We start from the raw sequence: 18,815 nt of genomic DNA, 5'->3' as shown, positions 1-18,815 counted from the left end.
TGGCTAGGTCCCTTTCCATCACAGGTAATCTTTTTTATGAAAAATATCTACAGCAAAAGTGTTTACTCATAGTTTCAAGAAATATAGTGAAGAAATTTTCTTAAAGCTGGGCATAGTTATTAAAGAAGCTAAATTTAAAAAAGCAAAAGGTGTTATTTACAACTGACACACTGAAATGTTAAATAAACCAATTGTATTTTACTTTGGACTGGAGTGCTAATATATTTAAATTGCCAATCAGAGGTTGAGCACATTTTCCATCAAACTGTTGTATTTCTCATTATTGTATTTGATCTGAATTTTAGCACATAATTTCAGAAAAACTGTTTGGGGAATAAATTAGCAAAATTATAGAATTATATTTTTCTTTCCATATATTCTAAGTAAGACTTGTAGCTTTTCCACTTTGAAATTACAACTTGACTTTCAAAAATTGATTCCAAACAGAAAAACATGAAATACAGATGGAAAGGGATGAATTCTTTGAAGAAGAAACTTCAGAATAAATATTTGGGATCATCTTGTATGCAATAAAAACTAGAGGAAAAAAGCTGAATAATCAGCCTGAACCAACTTTACTTCCCACTTTTGGTTCTGCAACCAAACTGAGCAGTCTACCTGTTTTGTAAATTAATCCTTCAAACCTCCAGCTACTCATAACAACAAAATAACTATTTGAATATTTTATTTAAAAAAATGTTTTGTAACCATACCAATGTCTCTGGAGAAACAGTTTATGCCATTTTAGTGAGAAATAACAAAATACGGGGTTTTTTTTTATTCTATTTAGCACTTTGCATTTATACATAACAGTCTCCAGCAACAGGTCAGGTGTTCAAACACATCTCCCACGTAGTGTCATGATGCTCAGTAATTCATGCATTTTCTCAAAATTCTCCAGGTATAAGCGATGCTGGAATCTGCTTTGGGTGGCTGTGGGTTTTACACTTTGTAAAAAACAATTTCCGCGTCCAAAAAAACCACAAAACACTTAAAAGTTGTGAATAGGGGAAAAATGAATTAAGAAATATGAGGATGGTTAAAACTGGGAGATCAAGCTGGGAGTGTTGAAAGTGGGAGAGGAGAAGAAGTGTAAGGGCACAGGCATGGATTCCTAGGCTGGAATTCGCTGGAGAGGAGTAACGTTCACAAAATCCTGCTGGCAATTTGTGTTTTTTATTAGATAGTAATCCATGGGCAGCATCATATCCATGATTTTGGATATGGTAGAGGGACAACAGAAACCGTAATCCTGCCCATGGCCATATCTATTCTGATTCATATTGCCTTAAAAAGAATAACTAATACAGGAATAGAAAAATACAGATGCAAGGAATGAGCAAAGATGAAGTGAAATCAGAAAAAAACAAACCAACATTTTTCAAAACCATAAATGCAAAAGAATAGAAGGGAAAAGAGAAACTGCTTTAAAAAAAAAAAAAAAAAGAAAAAAGAGTTGACAAAAAAGACTCATTACTGGAACAGTCAATGTGAACATTGTGGTTATACTTCAGGACCAATTAATGAAAAATAGATGCATGTGATTTTTTTTTTGTCATTGTATTTCCAAACCATAAAAGTTAATATCACTAATAAAGTGCTAAGCAGTACACAGGTGCTATTTTATCACAGCCAACCTGTGAGGAGAAACAGGGGTCAGGAGAACTTTAAAAGGCAGATATGACTTACTCAGGCTTTAATTTGCTTCCAAAAACATGGTCAGTGACCCTTTAAATCACAAGCCAATTACAAGCATTGTAGTGCCATTACTAATTACATGCTGAGAGTGTAAATTTAAAATGGCAATTTCAATTTTCAGTTCATTGGGAGAATGCAGGAAAATGAAATTGCATACTAATTAGTTCATGTGTATCAGACACCTGAAAGATTAGAGAAAAAAACAAAACTTCTGCACTCATTACAAGTGAGTTATAAGCAGAACACTCAAACCTTTTATTTGCCAGGCTGCATATAAATAAAGAAATTAAATGACAAAGAAAATTGATAATGATGGAACAAGGCAAAAATAGCTACAGGCCTGTACATAATCATACTTTGAGGGACTTTGCCCATTATACATGGCTTCCTTTAGAATTTATCTAGCATTAGAAGCTACAAGAGGGGAACAGGTGATTGCTTCGGGTTCACCGCACTAAATGTTAATTTGTATGTCCTAAAAATGGATTTTCTGGCTTTGTAACTTTCCACTTAATCTCTGCCAAACACACACACCATTTTTCAGTGCCTTCTTCTGGACCAGGTGCTTCCTCACTCAGAGCAGCTAGGAGAAGATTCCTTGTGCTGCTCCCAGTAGGGTCCGGGAAGAAGCTGGTGACACAACAGAGTAAAAACCCAAGTAGAGGGTTTGACACCTTTTCTCCCATGAGCCAGAAATTTAGCCCAAATCTGGCTTTTTGTACCCCTCCACAAACATTTATGGAGCACCTCCCTGGGCATTACAGAACCTGTGCAGAAATAAGGGGGGGATTTCTGCTTCTCCTCTCACCAAACTGCTCACCCGTACGAGGGTCAGACGGTGTTTGTTTCTTAAAGCTTGAAGAACAAGACAGTGCTCTGATGTAAAGATCTACTATGCATAAAGTGTGAGTCTGTGGAGTCTGTGACTCTCCACCTTGCCAGAGCTAAAAAGAGTCTCTGTAGAACACTGAAAAGCACTTTTTCCCTGCAACCATCATCTCCTGAAAAAAAAGTTTCAGATTTTCTGGTTCCAGGTGTTTTAAAGAAAGAGAAAAGGCAGGAAAAAAATCCTCTGATGAATTCTGCTCTGAAATGACAAAGATTATTTTTAATTTTGCCCTGAACTGAAGAAAAGAGGATTAAAAAAATAGCATTTGGCAAGTTTTTTGAAAACGATAGACTAAAGTTTGTTTTGCAAGAAAAAATGAGAAGGAAAATAAGGAAATGCTTAAAACACTTTAATTGTATGATATAAGCTTCTCAAAAGTCCTTACACCCCATGGTTGTCAAAATTACCTGTAAGGGACTGGAGTAACCTCCAAACCTCCAAAAAAAAAGAGAACAAATTATTCAGACCTGATGCCATGGGCTGAGATTTTAGACACATTTTCTCCACTGGCCCAAGGATGTTCCTTGAAGCAAGAGCAGAGGGAAGACTTCCCAGGGAGCAAAGTCCAAGGGCGTCTGGCAACTGCCCCCATGGTGCCAAGCACAAATGTGGAAGGATCAGATCGTTAAATATCCCTATCCAGTTCTTCTCCTCAAAAAGATGTGTCTAGGGGGCCAGTGCTAAATGATTTTGAAATCTTTCTCCAGCTCATTTAATAAAGCCTACACTCTAACACAGCCCAAAAGCAGACTTTTTCATTATGCATTAAAGTTACATTAGCTTTTTACTCCCATGGAAATGAATCTGCTCAGGTCTCCCTGCGTGATCCTTTCCAGTTCTTTTCAATGTATAAATTTTACAGACTTCCTAACCCCTCTGATCTTTATGGAGGAAAACTGACTTACGACATGTTGAAGGGCCTTTGTGTTTTCACTCTGCAATAAATAACAAGCAGTAACACTAGTTTTTGTTTTCAGAGGTGACAAAATCCAGCACTCCCAATGCACCAGTTTCAGAAGACTTCATCAAGCAGTGCTTTGTGTCTGCTCTCCATACAAGAAAAATGAGCAGGTAATTCTGTATGTTTCTACCCCTAGATATGTAGGAGCCTCTCAGAAAAATAAAAAATGGTAGTCAGGGGAAAAACATTGACTATGAACAAATATTAATGTCATGTACACCAAGGAAGCCTCAAGAAGAATGTGTCTGGCAGAGCTGAGGGCATTATGGACAGTTCAACTTAATGCTGGCAGATGAAATGCTCAAATACCATGTTTTGCTAAATCCTGCAGTGGGTTCACTTGAAGGGAAGCATCCTCCTCACACATTGACCTTGAAAGTTTTCACATAAGTGTCTAACTCACTAATGTTTATTAACCAACAGCTGAAATTGCCAAAGCTCTGCCCAATTCACATATCATGAAAACACAATCCAAGCAAAGAGCTACAACAGCCACTAGATAATTATCTTCATTAAAACACTGCTACAGGACTTCATAATCACTGCTTTTACTGAAGTAATTTTTTGGGCACGGGAAAATACAGTACACAGTGAGGGCAGTGCCATTTGAATCACTCTAGCAATAACATGCTTGAGTGGGATGTGAAAACCTGTATTTTCAGCCTCATGGATGTGTCTGAACTAACAGCTGTTTCAACCTTAATTAAAACAGTTCTTGTTACTTCCAGTAGTACTTAACCTGTGTGCCCAGAGCAGCTCAGCAAAGAGGACCAGCTCTTCCAGCATGCTCTGGCACTGCCAAAACCACGCTTCAAGCACCTTTAGCACGTGTCAGGGTATCTCCACCAAGAGATAAAGCTGTGATATGCTTCTCAGGAGCTGACCACCAAACACAACATCTGTGGAAAGCAGTTTTATGGAAGGAGCCTACATAAATCTGCTTCCACGGTTTAGAAGCCACAATGGAACATATGCACATGGTTTTTTAAATTAAAAAAAAAAAAAAAAAAAAGGGCTTGTGCATTTGTAAAGTCAAGATTATCACTGTTTTGCAACTAAATAGTCCCTTTTAGCCTCGCCTCTGTCTCTGACAGTGAATTAGAACCTAGCTGTTCATTAACCACTTGTCTTCATCAGTTTCTTAAGTGACACTGGCAATTGAATCAAGGATATTTTTTTCCCTCCTCAACTCCATCTGTTACCTGAATCCATGGCCATCTGTCATTTTCTGCAGCAGTCCAGGCATTCACAAGACCCTTCTTATTAAGCCGCGCATAGTAGGGGTACCACTTCTGGAGTCCAAAAAGGGCTCGGTGAGTGGAGGATGCAGTGATTTGTTGGTTTGACACGATCCCTCCTTCTATCCCTAGAGGGCCAGAGCATCCTGCAAATGCAAAAAAAAAAAAAAAAAAAAAAAATTGACTGAAATGATCAACTGTTCCGAGCCCCAAGTCACTGTAATTGCAATAGCATACAAACAGATCTAGAATATCATGCCAAATGCAGCTTAGAAGAAATTCAAAATACTTGACTATATCACCTGTTCGTAGAAATTAAAAAAAAAATACAAAAGTATTCCTTGCAAATAACTATTCTCATTATACAAGTAATGAAATTGATTAAATTTTCAATTTCTTTTAGCTTGTTCTAGCTGAAGACTTGAGAGTTTGGGTTTTATGGACACAATGAAGAAAAAAATCCTCAGATTCAAATATTGAAATGATTGTTAAAAGTAAATTTAAAATCCTGTAATTACTGCAAAGTTCCATATTGCTGTTCTTCCCTCAAAGTTCAGCATTTAACCAAAGTGCTACAAATTATTGCAATTATCTCTAGAAATATGAAAATAGATATAAGTTATCATTTAGTTACATTAACAATATTTAAAGGTTTATCCATTTAATCAGAAAGTCTCAAAGCATGTATTTAACTGAAATGCTCCAGTGTTCATAATTTTATGTATGGTATTCATCATTAATTTATTCACCAGAAATACTTGTAGACCTAATCTTTTTTAAAAATCAAGATATTTCTGCATGCATTATTTTTTTGAAGCCACTCCATTTGGGCACAGGAACAAAAGCATTCAGCTATTGTGAGCAATCCACAAATGTAAATTGAGAAAATTATGAAAACTCATTATATACAAACAATTGGCAGTTTATCTACTATTCATCACCCAACTGAGTATCTGAGATTTTCCTCTCCTCAGTTCTGATGCAGAATCTGAAGAGAAGGTTATCACAGGAATTATTCTGGCAGCCAGTGTTACTCTGTGGCCCAAAAGATCTTCTGCTTTGCAGGTCAGCTGCACTTTGGCAATTTTGAGCACCACAGGGCAGATGTTTACTTACATTTCAGGTTTTCTCAGAAACCTGGCAGAGTTTCACCTCAAGCAGTACCCAAAAACGAATTCTGAAATCATACTGTTACCAAATCCGTACACCACACAGGCAGAAAGTCACAAATAATTTAATTCTTCATTAATTTAAAAAGATGCAGAGAAGAAAAAGTGACCAGTGCAATTTGCTCCTCTCAGCCAGGAGACGGCGCAGGGTTGTGCAGTCCCCAGGTGTGGGGTGATGATGGAGACAAAGATAAACAGAACTGAAGTTTTAAGTTGATTATGGTGATGGACAAGCACATGCTTGTGCTCTGTAAAGATAAAGCAAAGCTCCCATGCAGGTGGACTTCAGGAAGTGTTCCTCCTTAAAAGCCTTAAAAACTGCCAGGAGATGCTCAAATGAAATCCTGGCCCCACTCAAATTAGTGACCTCCTTGCACCACGTCATGATTTCACACAGGTTTTTACCAGCCCACAAAGCTCAGCAAGAACCTAAACTCCTCATGCTACTTCTCTTTATCAGCCAAAAATAAAAGCTTTGCCTTCAGCACTTGAATAATAACGGCACAAAACGCGACCAAACGCGGCTCTCTCCTGTTGCTGTAACAGGCGTGAGGTGGCACCAGAAGAAAAGAGTCTTTGTCACCAGCATGGTCAGGGACAATGCAGAACACATTCAGAAAACCCAAGAATGTTGGGAGGGTGTCATTCCTCATTGTGTTTTCATCAAGCATTGATTGAGGGTTGAAAGACCTATTCAAATCTTAGCTGTTTCTGAAGTATTTTCATCAAAGCAGAATGGAATCTTTTGGTGTGCAAACTGCCGCATCTGCTTGGAAGACAGAGGTAAATGACTCCTCTCTCCTAAGAAAAGTGCAGGTTTTCAAAAGTTTCTTATGGCTAATTATTAAAAAAAAAAAAATCTGTTCTGCTTCATAGTGGAAAAGAAAGTTCGCACAGATGTGTCTGTGTGCATGTGTAACTCACCAACACACGCGTACCTACAGGATACATGAATGAAATAAATTAACCATCTTTAACAGCTGCAATCATAGAGTAATAATTATTTAAAAATAGAGCTGTGAGAAAACAGAAGAGGGATTTTCTGAGGGGACCCTAAAGAGGAGGCATGCTGGAGCCATGTTAATATTTGCCATGTCTGTTAATGCATCACGTGTCTGAGATGCATTAAATTTTATTTGAAATATGCGTGAAATCCTTACAGGTCAAAGCCAAATTTTCCTTTCTAACTTGAAGGCAATTTCCTTTCTAAGTTTAATTACCAAGCACAGCACTTAACTCTATTTTTTCAGCTATGACCATACAAGTTCAGCAGCGTTTATCTTCCTTAGCTTTAGGAGGATTATTCCTGAAATCCAAAGACAATCTCTACCTTCAGGGAGCAGGTACTTTATTGTGAAAGCTCCTTATTTTCTTTGCAGTTCCAGTCATGGTTTTGTCACATTTGTCCATTTTTCAATCTGAACTAAACAAAAATACCACTGCTAAAATTTAAAATTACCACATTAGAGATACTTTCTACTTTGGTGTTCAGTTCAGACATGACAACATGAGATGTGTGGAAAGTATGATACTAGATAATAATTCCTAAAAAATATTATAATTATATTTCTTAAATTATCAGAATATTCTCCTATTTTTTTTTTAATTGAACAGCCACGATTTCATCAAAAGTTTCATTAGGCTACTGTCAGTGAGGTCCTTCCACTATTAAATTTGCACTTTTGCTCACCCTTTAGGTATTTATTTTAATTAGACATAATTTTCTGCAAGAAAACCTTTCAATTCACTTTCTTTTATCAGTTAAAATCAAATATTGAACATATTTTTCAATAGTCAAATACCACAGCAAATGGACTTCCCTTGGCCATATGCTCATTAATTTCTTCCAAAACCTCCACTAGATTAGCAAGTCACTCTTCCTTCTTCTAAAAACTCTAATGGGGCTATTACTCTCTAAATTCACAAGAAATTTGTTTTTCCTAAGAACTCTCAGCTGAATGACCCATCTCTGGTTCCATTAAATGTGGTTTATCACTAAAAGATTGGTTACAGACCACTTCCTGCACACAATATTAAATTTCAGACACAAACCCCACTTTTCTTCAAGTTATCAATTATTTCTTTATGTGTTTAAGAGCTCTGATATACCAGTGACTTCTAACAATAAAAATAGGAAAAAAAGCTTTTTCAGTTTTTTTTTTTTTTTTATTGAGAGGCATCTTTTGCAGAACAAGTGCAAGATGTATTATATTTTATTGTTATGCTTCTGCTTCTATTAAATCCATGGTTCTTTTAACAGAAATCATGACAACTTGGGAAATAACATCACTAGAGTAATAGATTGTGTACATTTCAGACTGGTCAATATTAGTCATTAAATTAAAAAAAAGGATATTTTTATTAGTTAAGGCAGATGCATTGGGGTATGACAACACACTTGATGCAAAGAAATAAAGAAAAATTAAACAGCAATTAAGCTGCCTGACATGATACAGATTTTCCAGGCAGATTTTGTCATCTGGAGCTGTTATTTCAGTGTCATTAAAAAGCAAGATACTAAGGCAAGTTATATCCTACAGTGACAATTATGGGTATGCACTAAATAAACCCCATTTAATGCTTCTCTTTTTCTCACCAAACACAAACCTGTGCCCATAAAAATCTCACTATCTGTGGAGATAACAATGCCAAGGTGTACCAAGAAGTACATAAACAGATCCAGAGACGGATGGGAAAGGTCAGTAACAGAGGAAAAGTGAATTTTTCAGTTCTCCTTAGAATCCCTGCCATGTGAAGGCAGCAGAGTTATAAATCTGCCTTGGAGGCTTCTTTTACAACATTAATTACATCTAGAAACATTATGCACCATTTTTCGCCACAAACCAATTGGTTTTTGGTCCAGATTTCCCTTGTAGACCAAGGGTATGGGGATCAAACAGCTCCCCAGAAAGGATGAGGTTCTGTGCTTCCACCCTTATCTCTGGCAACAGCAAATCCCTCCAGCTGAACAATAATATTTGAGCAAAACAAAGTAAATGACAGCTAGCTTACTGTGGTATACATTGATATCTCCTCAGAAGAACCTTAAAGTAGGGAAATAAGTAGCTGATTCGTGTTCTTTATAGTGAAAAGACAAACTATTTTAAGATAAAGAGTTACTACAGCAAGAGATAATAAGAAGAAATGACTGGGTAAATATGTTACTTGAGCATATTTAATTTGAATATTTTACGTTTCTGTCAGTCCACAAATTAAGCAAAATGTCCAAATGGTTTAAAAATTGCTTGAAAATGTGATGATTATGCCTCTGCAACTAGAATGAAAAGGTTTCTTGTTATTGATGATGAAACATGCCTGATTTTGCAGCATGAATGTATAACTCTTATTTCCTCTGTTGGTCTGCCTCTAGCTAACGTCATCAAAACAAACAGATGCAAAATTGGAGGCAGAGAGAAAACAAATCTGCTTTAGACATCTGCAATCCTTTCTTCCTCCAAACACCTCATTTTCTGGAATGAGATTACCCTGGCTGTGTTTAGCAGGGCCTGGCAATGGTGCTGAACACAAACCCTGACAGTGGGATTACAGATGACCTCTGCTCCTGTTGCTCCCCACCATCCAGCCCAGGCTCCTGTTTCTTCTCATTCCTCCTGGCACGTAAATATTCTTGCCCACTTTGCTCTGCCAGGGACAGCTCTTAGATAACAGCAAGTCTGATTTTTAGGAGCTCATTAGATGGGTGTTTGAGAGTCTGCTACCAAAGTGCCCACCTCTATACAAAGCAATGTTTTTTCAGGGCTTGCTTTGTCACAACCATTTCATGATAACCCCAAAAAATCTTCTTTACAAGTGCTACCCAAAGTGCTTTTGCAGAGAGGTGGCTGGAGACACAGCTTCTGTTCCTTCCTGAGGTGTCTGCAGATCCCATCACGGTTGCAGTGATGTGACAGTCCCCAAATGCCAACTTTACCACTGGACAATGGGGCTACAGATGACCACTGATATTGCATTAATTAATGCTGGTGTTTGCATAGATTACACACAGGCAATCTAGGCTTCTACCTATTTCTTCTTGTTCTTCCACACAGAGATTTCCATGTCCTGCCTATGAGCAATTTTCCACACTGCAGTCCCTAGGCTGGGATTCACATCCCTCTGATGGATATTCAGAGGAATTTCCTACCTTGAGCAAGTGTGCAAAAAAGTTTTACTTCCAGCATAGCACAGGAGCCTATGGAGACAGCAGTGAAAGCAGATTATGTCTTTTTCTATATCATGTTGTGATTGAAATGGAGGGTGGTTATTCAGGACTCGTTTGCTCAGTTCTAGTCTCATTCCTCCATTCTGTTCCTTGGGTAGGACGGATAGGGTTGCAAATTTCACATCAAAACCCATTTATTCATAGATTAATGCTGGGCAACTGCAAGAGAAAACAAAGCTGAAGAAGGGCAGTAAAAAGGAGCATCAAAATTAAAGGAAGACACAACTTCTGATTCAGGAAGATCCTTACACTGAATACTCCTTGAAGCTGGGAAAATACACTGGGACAACCATTTCCTCGGTGCTTTTCCCTTTTCTTACACTCATTCATCAATAATTCACTTCTGATCACTGTCTGAAACACAGCCAATGGATTGTCACCAGACCAAGCATTGTTATTCCTACGCTCAGAAACACGGGTATGTCTAAAAACTCATATCTGAAAAGACGTAGTAAGATTTTTTTTTTCTTTTAATTTTTTTTTAGTATATCTTCATGAGGTGATTGTGTTTTTAACTCCATCAAATTAAAAATACTGACATCATCCCCTGGCATATTCAAAGTGATTTTAATGGAACTGGGCTGAGAAGAATTTGAGAAAGAAGATTTGTGTATCCCTAGCTGAGAAAACCATAGCATCAAACTATCTGGAAAAGCTTCTATCCAAAGAAACGCCAACTACATTGCAACAGCACCATTCCCAATGTGTTTCCTGAATCCTTTTTTATTTTTCCAGAGCTCTGGCAGTGAACATTCAACAACCCCACTTGGTGTTTGATTAGTACGACTTGGATCTTTCTTCCAGATTTTTTTGGGTCCTGATTCTATGAACGTGGACAAAAATGTTGTCTTCTTAGAACAGCACATCTCTTCTTGCCATATGGGTAACTGCAGAGCTGGAGGCACAACCCAAATTCCATGGCAGAGTTTAGAACTCAGGAAAATGATTGGTTTGACTGCAATGCTTGCTTAACAACCAAACACAAAACAGTTCCTCTGAGAAGGGGCGGACAGGAAAGGGAGAAGAGGTGGAGGAGTGGCCCTTTTATATTAGGTAGGTTTTGATGCCATGGAAATTGAAGCTAGTGATGATGAAGTTGAATGATTGTGGGTAAGGATTAAGGGGAAGGCCAACAAGGCTGACATCCCACTGGGAGTTGGTTACTGTCCACCCAACCAGGAAGAAGAGAGGGACAACTCATTCTATAAAGCAGATAGAGAATGTTTCATCAGCCCTTGTTTGTGTAGGTGACTGCAACCTACCAGACATCTGCTGGGAACTTAAAACAGCTGAAAAGAGGCAGTCCAGGAAATTTTTAGAGTGTGTGGAGGACAAATTTTTGTTGCAGCTGGTGGGTGAGCCCACCAGGGAAGGGACTGTGTTGGGCCTGTTGTTTACAAATAGAGATGGGCTGGTGGGAGATGTGGTGGTTGGAGGCTGCTTGGGACGCAGTGATCATGAAATTATAAAATTCTCAATATTTGGTGAAATCAGGAGGAATATCAATAAGACTCTTACACTGGACTTCTGGAGGGCAGACTTTGGCCTACTTAGGAGACTTATTCAGAGATTCCTTGGGAAGCAGCCCTTAAAAACAAAGGAGTTCAGGAAAGGTGGGCGTGCTTCAAAACAGAGATCTTGAGGGCACAGGAACAGACTGTCCCTGTGTGCCAAAAGATGAGTTGACGAGGCAAATGTCCAGCCTGGATGGGCAAGGAGGTTTTGAATGAACTTAGGAATAAAAGAGGATGTATCATCTTTGGAAGAAGGGTCAGGTCTCTCAGGAAATATTTAAAGGTGGGTTGCTAGACCATATAGGAAAAAAATTAGGGGGGGGGGGGGGGAAAGCTCAGGTCAAAATTAATTTGGCAACTTTTGTAAAGGATAAGAAAATATGTTTTTGCCAAATATATTAATGGCAAAAGGAAGGGTAAGACCAACCTTTGCTCTCTACTGGATGTCGAAGAGAACTTAGTAATGCAGATGAGGAGAAAGCAGAAGTGCTTAACACCTTCTTTGCCTCAGTCTTTGGTGGGAAGACGGCTTGTGCTCAGGACAACTGTCCTCCTGGGCTGGTGGATGGTGTCAGGGAGCTGAATGACCCCCTGTTCTCCAGGAGGAGGCAGTCAGAGAACTGCTGAGCTGCTGGGATGTTCATAAATCCATGGGACCAGATGGGATCCACCCCAGGGGGATGAGGGAGCTGGCAGATGAGCTTGCCAAGCTGCTCTCCATCATTTACCAGCAGTCCTGGCTCACTGGGGAGGTTCCAGATGACTGGAAGCTGCCCAGTGTGACACCCATTCACAGCAAGGGTGGGAAGGAGGATCCTGGTAATTACAGGCCAGTCAGGCTGACCTCAGTACCCGGTAAGGTGATGGAACAGTTCATACCGAGTGCCATCACACAGCACTTACAGGATGGCCAGGGTGTCAGACCCAGCCACAGGGGTTTAGGAGGGGTAGGTCATGTTTGACCAACCTGGTCTCTTTCTATGACCAGGTGACCCTCCTGGTGGATGCAGGACAGGCTGTGGATGTGTCTATTTGGACTCCAGCAGGGCCTTTGACACTGTCTCCCACAGCACACTCCTGGAAAAGCTGCAGCCCATGGCTGGGACAGGAGCACTCTGTGCTGGGCTCAGAACTGGCTGCGTGGCCGGCCCAGAGAGTGCTGGTGAGTGGTGCTGCATCCAGCTGGGGACAGTCACCAGGGGTGTCCCTCAGGGCTCTGTGCTGGGCCAGCTCTGTTCAATATTTTTATTGACGACATGGATGTGGGGATTGAGTATTTCATCAGTAAATCTGCAGATGACACTGAGCTGGGAGCGTGTGTCCATCTGTTGGAAGGTAGGAGGGCTCTGCAGGGACACCTGGAACAGTTGGAGGGATGGGCGGAGTCCAATAAGATGAAGTTTAATAAGTCCAAGTGCCAAGTCCTGCATTTTGGCCACAACAACCCCTGCAGTGCTACAGGCTAGGGACAGAGGGGCTGGACAGTGCCCAGGCAGAAAGGGACCTGGGGGTACTGGCTGACAGCAGGCTGCACATGAGCCAGCAGTGTGCCCTGATGGCCAAGAAGGCCAATGGCATCTGGCCTGTGTCAGGAATAGTGTGGCCAGCAGAAGGGACATCATCCTTCCCCTGTACTCAGCACTGGTGAGGCCACACCTCGAGTGCTGTGTCCAGTTCTGGGCCCCTCAGTTTGGGAAGGACGTTGAGATGCTCGAGCACATCCAGAGGAGGCAACGAGGCTGGAGAGGGGCTGGGAACACAAATCCTGTGAGGAACGGCTGAGGGAGCTGGGGGTGTTGAGCCTGGAGAAAAGGAGACTTAGAGGTGACCTTGTCACTCTCCACAATTCACCTGAAAGGTGGCTGTAGCCAGGTGGGGTCGGTCTCTTTCTCCAGGCAGCACTGACAGAACCAGAGGTCACAGTCTCAAGCTGCTCCAAGGGAAATATAGGTTGGATATTAGGGAAAAGTTTTTTACAGAAAGGGTGATAAAGTTCTGGAATGGTCTGCCCGGGGAGGTGGTGCAGTCGCCATCCCTGGATGTGTTTTAAAAAAGACTGGATGTGGCACTGGGTGCCAGGGTTGAGTTGAGGTGTTGGGGCTGGGTTGGACTCGATGGTCTTGAAGGTCTCTTCCAACCTGGTCATTCTGTGAGTCTGTGTGATTCTGAGTTTATACCACTTATTTAAGTTACAGCATTTAACAATTCACTGATAGACATTGCTTTTATTTTATTTAGTTCTCAAGCAGTAAATCTGGATTTTTTGGGAAAAAAAAATTATGTTGCAGTAAGGCCTTTAGTCTCTCAAACTCTGTTGGGCTCTCACATAGAAATAAATTAATCTTTATGTGAAAAATGATTTTTACCTTTCAAACTGACACTGTGCAAAATAAGATTTCTACCATGTCTGAGTGTTGACATTAACCATCGACATAACTCACAGCCACTTAAATACCACTAAAATTAATCCAAAATAAAATAAATTATGGTGCAGCACTAAAAAAAAAAAAAAGAAAAAAAAACAAAAACAAAAACAAACCTACCTCACAAGGATTAAACTACATTTATATTATAGAAGGTAAATTCATAGTAACTTTCTAGTAAAATAACTGTCGTGCTTACACATCTAAGAGATGACAGACAAAGAAGCTTTAGCCCCTAACATAACAGCAATTGATTATTACTATTTTTAACTTAGGGTGGAGTGACATGAAAAAATACATGGCTCTAAGTTCTTTTTACCAATCCCAACATTTTTTGGTTTTGGGACCTGGATTTGGGCAGAGGTGAGTGGAGGAGATTTGTGCAGTGGTGGATCTATTAATTACTTACTTCATTTCTAATTGTTGCAAATGGTTGTGGCAAAGGCTTTAAGCCAATTAACAATTTAAGCATAACTTACGCATTTACAAACAAAATTAGGAAACAAGCTGCACTTAAAAATAATCTTTATTTACTGCTACTGGCCCGTGCACAACCCATGCATTTCTCCTCTTCTCAGGTAGTGACATAAATATTTTTTTGAACAATACAAGAAAACTCAACAGCTTTCCCACTGTACTTTTAGTAAATTTGCAAATTAGACACTGTTCTGAGAACTACAAACAACTTCTTTCACAGTTTCTAGGCTTTATATTTGCATTCATATATCTTTAGTGGCATGTAGGTTTCTTTCTTTTTTTGTTTGTGGAGTGTGCAGCACAAACAAAACCCTACGTGTGGGCCAATTGAACTAGATTGCATTGTATCTTCTATTATCCTTAAATTCACTCCAAAGGATCTCCTTTTTTTTTTGGGCCACACTGCAATATTTCTACTAGAGAAGTTAATAATTTTGATAACCAACTGCAACTATTGCCAATCTGAAGGCAGCTCGTGACATATGCATGTATGTGGTTAATAATTGCACCTTAAATCCGCCTGCTCCAAAAAGTAACTTTGAAAAAAAAAAAAACAAAAAAAAACAAACGAAAACCCAAACCCAAAGGTTCTCTTGCAAGTGAGACTGCAATGACAAGATAGAGTCACACTGAAAGACAATCTGCATTTTTCTAGCAGGCCTACAATAGAAATCAGTGGGATCCCAGCACCAGGGTAATTAGAATTCCTGCCAGCTGGCTTGACAACGAGCATGTTCATTTGCCAGGAGAGGACTGTGTGCTTTTCAAGAAGCAATTCTTATTTTGCTGCCTGGAGATGTTCTTCCTGCCTTTTGTGGTTTTGGCATTGTTTTTATTCCCCCCTCCAGAAGAACAGCAACTGCTCCTAGAACTGACAGCACTGCTTGTTACAAGATGTGTTCATTGAAATTGTTATAAGAGGGATTCATTGGAATAGCTTAAAAACTATATTTTGGCACTCATGAATTCAGCATTACAATGGGGTACATGTTCTTCAGAAAGGAGTAAAAGGATGGGCATATTCTACAATATCCTGCTGTAGTCATATGCTAAATATGAGCTATATTTGCTGTACTGGACACAAAGTGCATGCAAACGATAGTAATTTAAATATGGCTACACAGAAACAGCCCTTATGGTCTCTAAGCTGTTTCCATCTTCTTCTATAACCCATCCAACATCTTAATAACTGTAAATTCAGATATCTTCATTTAGATCTTGCTCCCAGAAGCCGTTTGGTATAGATATAACCTTATATTCATGTAGAGCAGCTTTATGGATGAGGGCTCGAAGCCCTGTTAAAAAGACAGAATTAATTTAAGGGTCTTGCACTTTTATTAGGGTGGGAAAAAAAATTCAGAATGTAATTTCAGAAAGTTCTGGTTTTACATATATATGCAGTAGAAAAATTATTTTATTAGTATAGCAGTGCAGTAAAATGAGATGTTTTATTTGTGACTCTGTGGTATATTTTAAGCATAGATATCTACATCCAGATTTTCTGAATATCCCCTTATTTTTCTTTATATCCCCTTATTTTTCCTTATCAACATCTATTTAACCATAAAAAGGACATTATTCTGAATTGTTTAGAGAAATATCTAACCAAACAAAGCAAACACAGGAATGCAATTCATGTGACTTAGCTTCAGACATCTGAAAATTCCATATCTACCCCAGACTAGCTGCTCACGCTCTGCTTGTCATTTGTGGGAGGAAACACGCAAGCCTAAAGCACAATTTTTATAATTTCATCTGTTAAGAAAGCATTCAAGATAGATGTAATTAGTTTTTTCTGTGTCTACTGACCAAGAACAAACCTAGAGCATTATCTCAACTTGGTGCCTAGGTTTAGGAGGATAAAATTAAGTGAAATAAATGCAATGAATTTTAAAAACACTGAAAAAACATTGCTTTAAAAATATATGTTGATCTATTTTTTTCTGCAGAGCTAGAGGTGGCTAGTAAGCATAGCTGGGCTTTACAGAAAGAGGTATTTGAAGAAAGAATGAAGAAGGAAGGAGGAGATTAACATAATAATAATAATAATAATAATAATAATAATAATAACCAAACAGCATCCCAGACTTTGGTTTTCCTGTTGACAAAAATGATCACAAAAAAGTGGATGTGACTTTGGAACTGGCAGGGATGGAGCATCTGATGTGCAAGGAGACACTGAGAGGTGGAACTGTCCAGCCTGAAGAAGGGAAGGCTCAGGGGGATCTTATCCCTGAAAAAATGTCTTGTGGGAGGGAGCGACCACCAAGGTTTAAAATGTGAAATTCTAACACCAAGTTTTAAAAATGGGAAATGCCATTTGAACACAAGAAAATGGGGTTGTTTTTACATTTTAGGTGTGTGTGATTTGAGTTTTGTTTGGTGGTTGGTTTCTTTCGTTTGTTTGGTTTGGTTTTTCTGTGGTATTTTTAGTCTTGTGGTTTTGTTGATATTGTTGGGTGGGTTTTTTTGGTTTTGTTTTTGTTTTGTCTTAGATTTTTTTTTTTTTTTTTTTTTTTTTTTTTTTACAAGAGGCAGTGGAAATCTGTCTTTGGAGACACTAAAACCCTGAGTGGACACAGGCCTGGGCAGCTGGCTCAAGCTGTCCCTGCTCAAGGAGGGTGGCTGGAGGAGCTGGCACTGCCAATCTCATCCTGTCTGAGATGTTCTGGTTCCAAATTGCTGCAGCTCCAGTTCTTTTCAAATCAATGCTGACAGAGAGGAAATTCCTGGCAACAAACCAGCCCAGAGGATTCCTTCCCAAGAAGGAATAATCTGACATTGTTTTCTTGATTTTGGAACAACATTATTTTTCTTATTTAAAATAGGTGAAGATTTGTCCCTGAAGTACTTGACTTCATCTCGTACTATATAGTTTTACATGAAATAATAACACATAATTTGTTCATTAGCACTTTATCTCCCCTGGGAGCCAGTCAGAGGCAGAACACTATAGATTTACATACATACATACATATATTTATACAGTACAGTTTCATAATGTGTTTGCAGTTCCAATTTTTAAAAACAAATTTAGATATGAAAATATTTTGGTTCCAACCAGTCCCAGCTTTTTGGAATGATAGCTGACAAACAAATACTGTGTTTCCTTTCCTATACCAAATCAATTTTTTCCTGGTAGCTGTATGGATAATCAGCATATTTTAAAAAAATACTAATTTTAGGAATTATATATTCATTTCCAGGAGAAGGTAGAGGACCAAGGAGACTTCTCATTTTACCAGAAGCTGCTGCCTTTGCAAGTGTGTGTAGACCATATCTGTGAGCTCACACCATGACAGACTGAAGAGGAGCTAAAACCTGAAGTTATCTGAAGCACTGGTTTGGCTTTGTAAGTTCAGTTTGACTTCAGTCCTGCTTGCACAGAGCACACACATTGTCTGAAGGACAGTTATCCATCCCAGCTCATTATCCCATTAATTGTTTCATGGCTGGGCTGCTGTGGTCCAGCAGAATTCATTGCAGTGTACCAGTGCAGCTGGAGGCTATACAGACACAGAAGGTATATTCCTAAATACTCATTTTTCGAAATGCATTTCCCTCCTTTTTAAAGTTTTTTTTTTAATTTTTTTTTTAATTTTTATTTTCTGCCAGGCACATTCTCAGTGCCATCTCATCTGTTCTCAAGTTCATGTTTTTTTTTTTTTCCTTGCCACAAGCAGCTATTGCTTCTTATGCCTCCTCTCAAAACATCATTTTTAAATACAAGCAAAGCCTAAGCCCTCCCACACAGAGGCAGGTTTTCACTTGGAATTAATTCCAGGTTGTACAAGTCCTGTGCATGGAACACTAACTTTTAAAATTTTAAAACTCCACAGCTCTCTAAAAGAAATTTAAAATTACCATTGCCCAAAGGAGATGGTGTAATACGACAGTCATGTGAGCTATAAATCTGATTTAGATAATCAGACTATTACTAAAAAACTAAAAACCTCTAGTTTCAGCATTTTGGTGCTGCTTCGGGATTGAGTATCCAGTGTCTCATTTTATGGGCTGGTGTTTGGGGAATCCTCGTGACCACAACACAGCTCAGCTCTGCACATTTTAGCCACTGGGTATTTCAATCATTCTGCAGCTGATCAAACTGTTTGCTCAGTCTTGGTAGCTCAAGTGGGTTTTTTTCCACAATTCAATGTTCTGATCTGAGAGATATTGAGCAGCACTGTTGTAACGATTCGTGTTAATTGTTCTGAGGACTCATCC

The 18,815-nt window shown here is 39.1% G+C and overlaps 1 protein-coding gene across 2 annotated transcripts in view; it reads right to left on the bottom strand.

Annotated features, from left to right (window-relative positions):
- EDIL3 (EGF like repeats and discoidin domains 3) overlaps positions 1–18,815 on the bottom strand; it is a 239,371-nt gene that overhangs the window by 67,153 nt on the left and 153,403 nt on the right. For both annotated transcript variants that reach the window (XM_054002699.1, XM_054002700.1), the window contains one exon: positions 4,751–4,932. In XM_054002699.1, the coding sequence (XP_053858674.1) occupies positions 4,751–4,932 (182 nt within the window). The remainder of the gene's footprint in view (positions 1–4,750; positions 4,933–18,815) is intronic.

The sequence above is a fragment of the Vidua macroura genome, chromosome Z (genome assembly GCF_024509145.1).
Source record: "Vidua macroura isolate BioBank_ID:100142 chromosome Z, ASM2450914v1, whole genome shotgun sequence".
NCBI lineage: Eukaryota > Metazoa > Chordata > Aves > Passeriformes > Viduidae > Vidua > Vidua macroura.
This window is presented reverse-complemented; position numbering and strand designations above follow the sequence as displayed.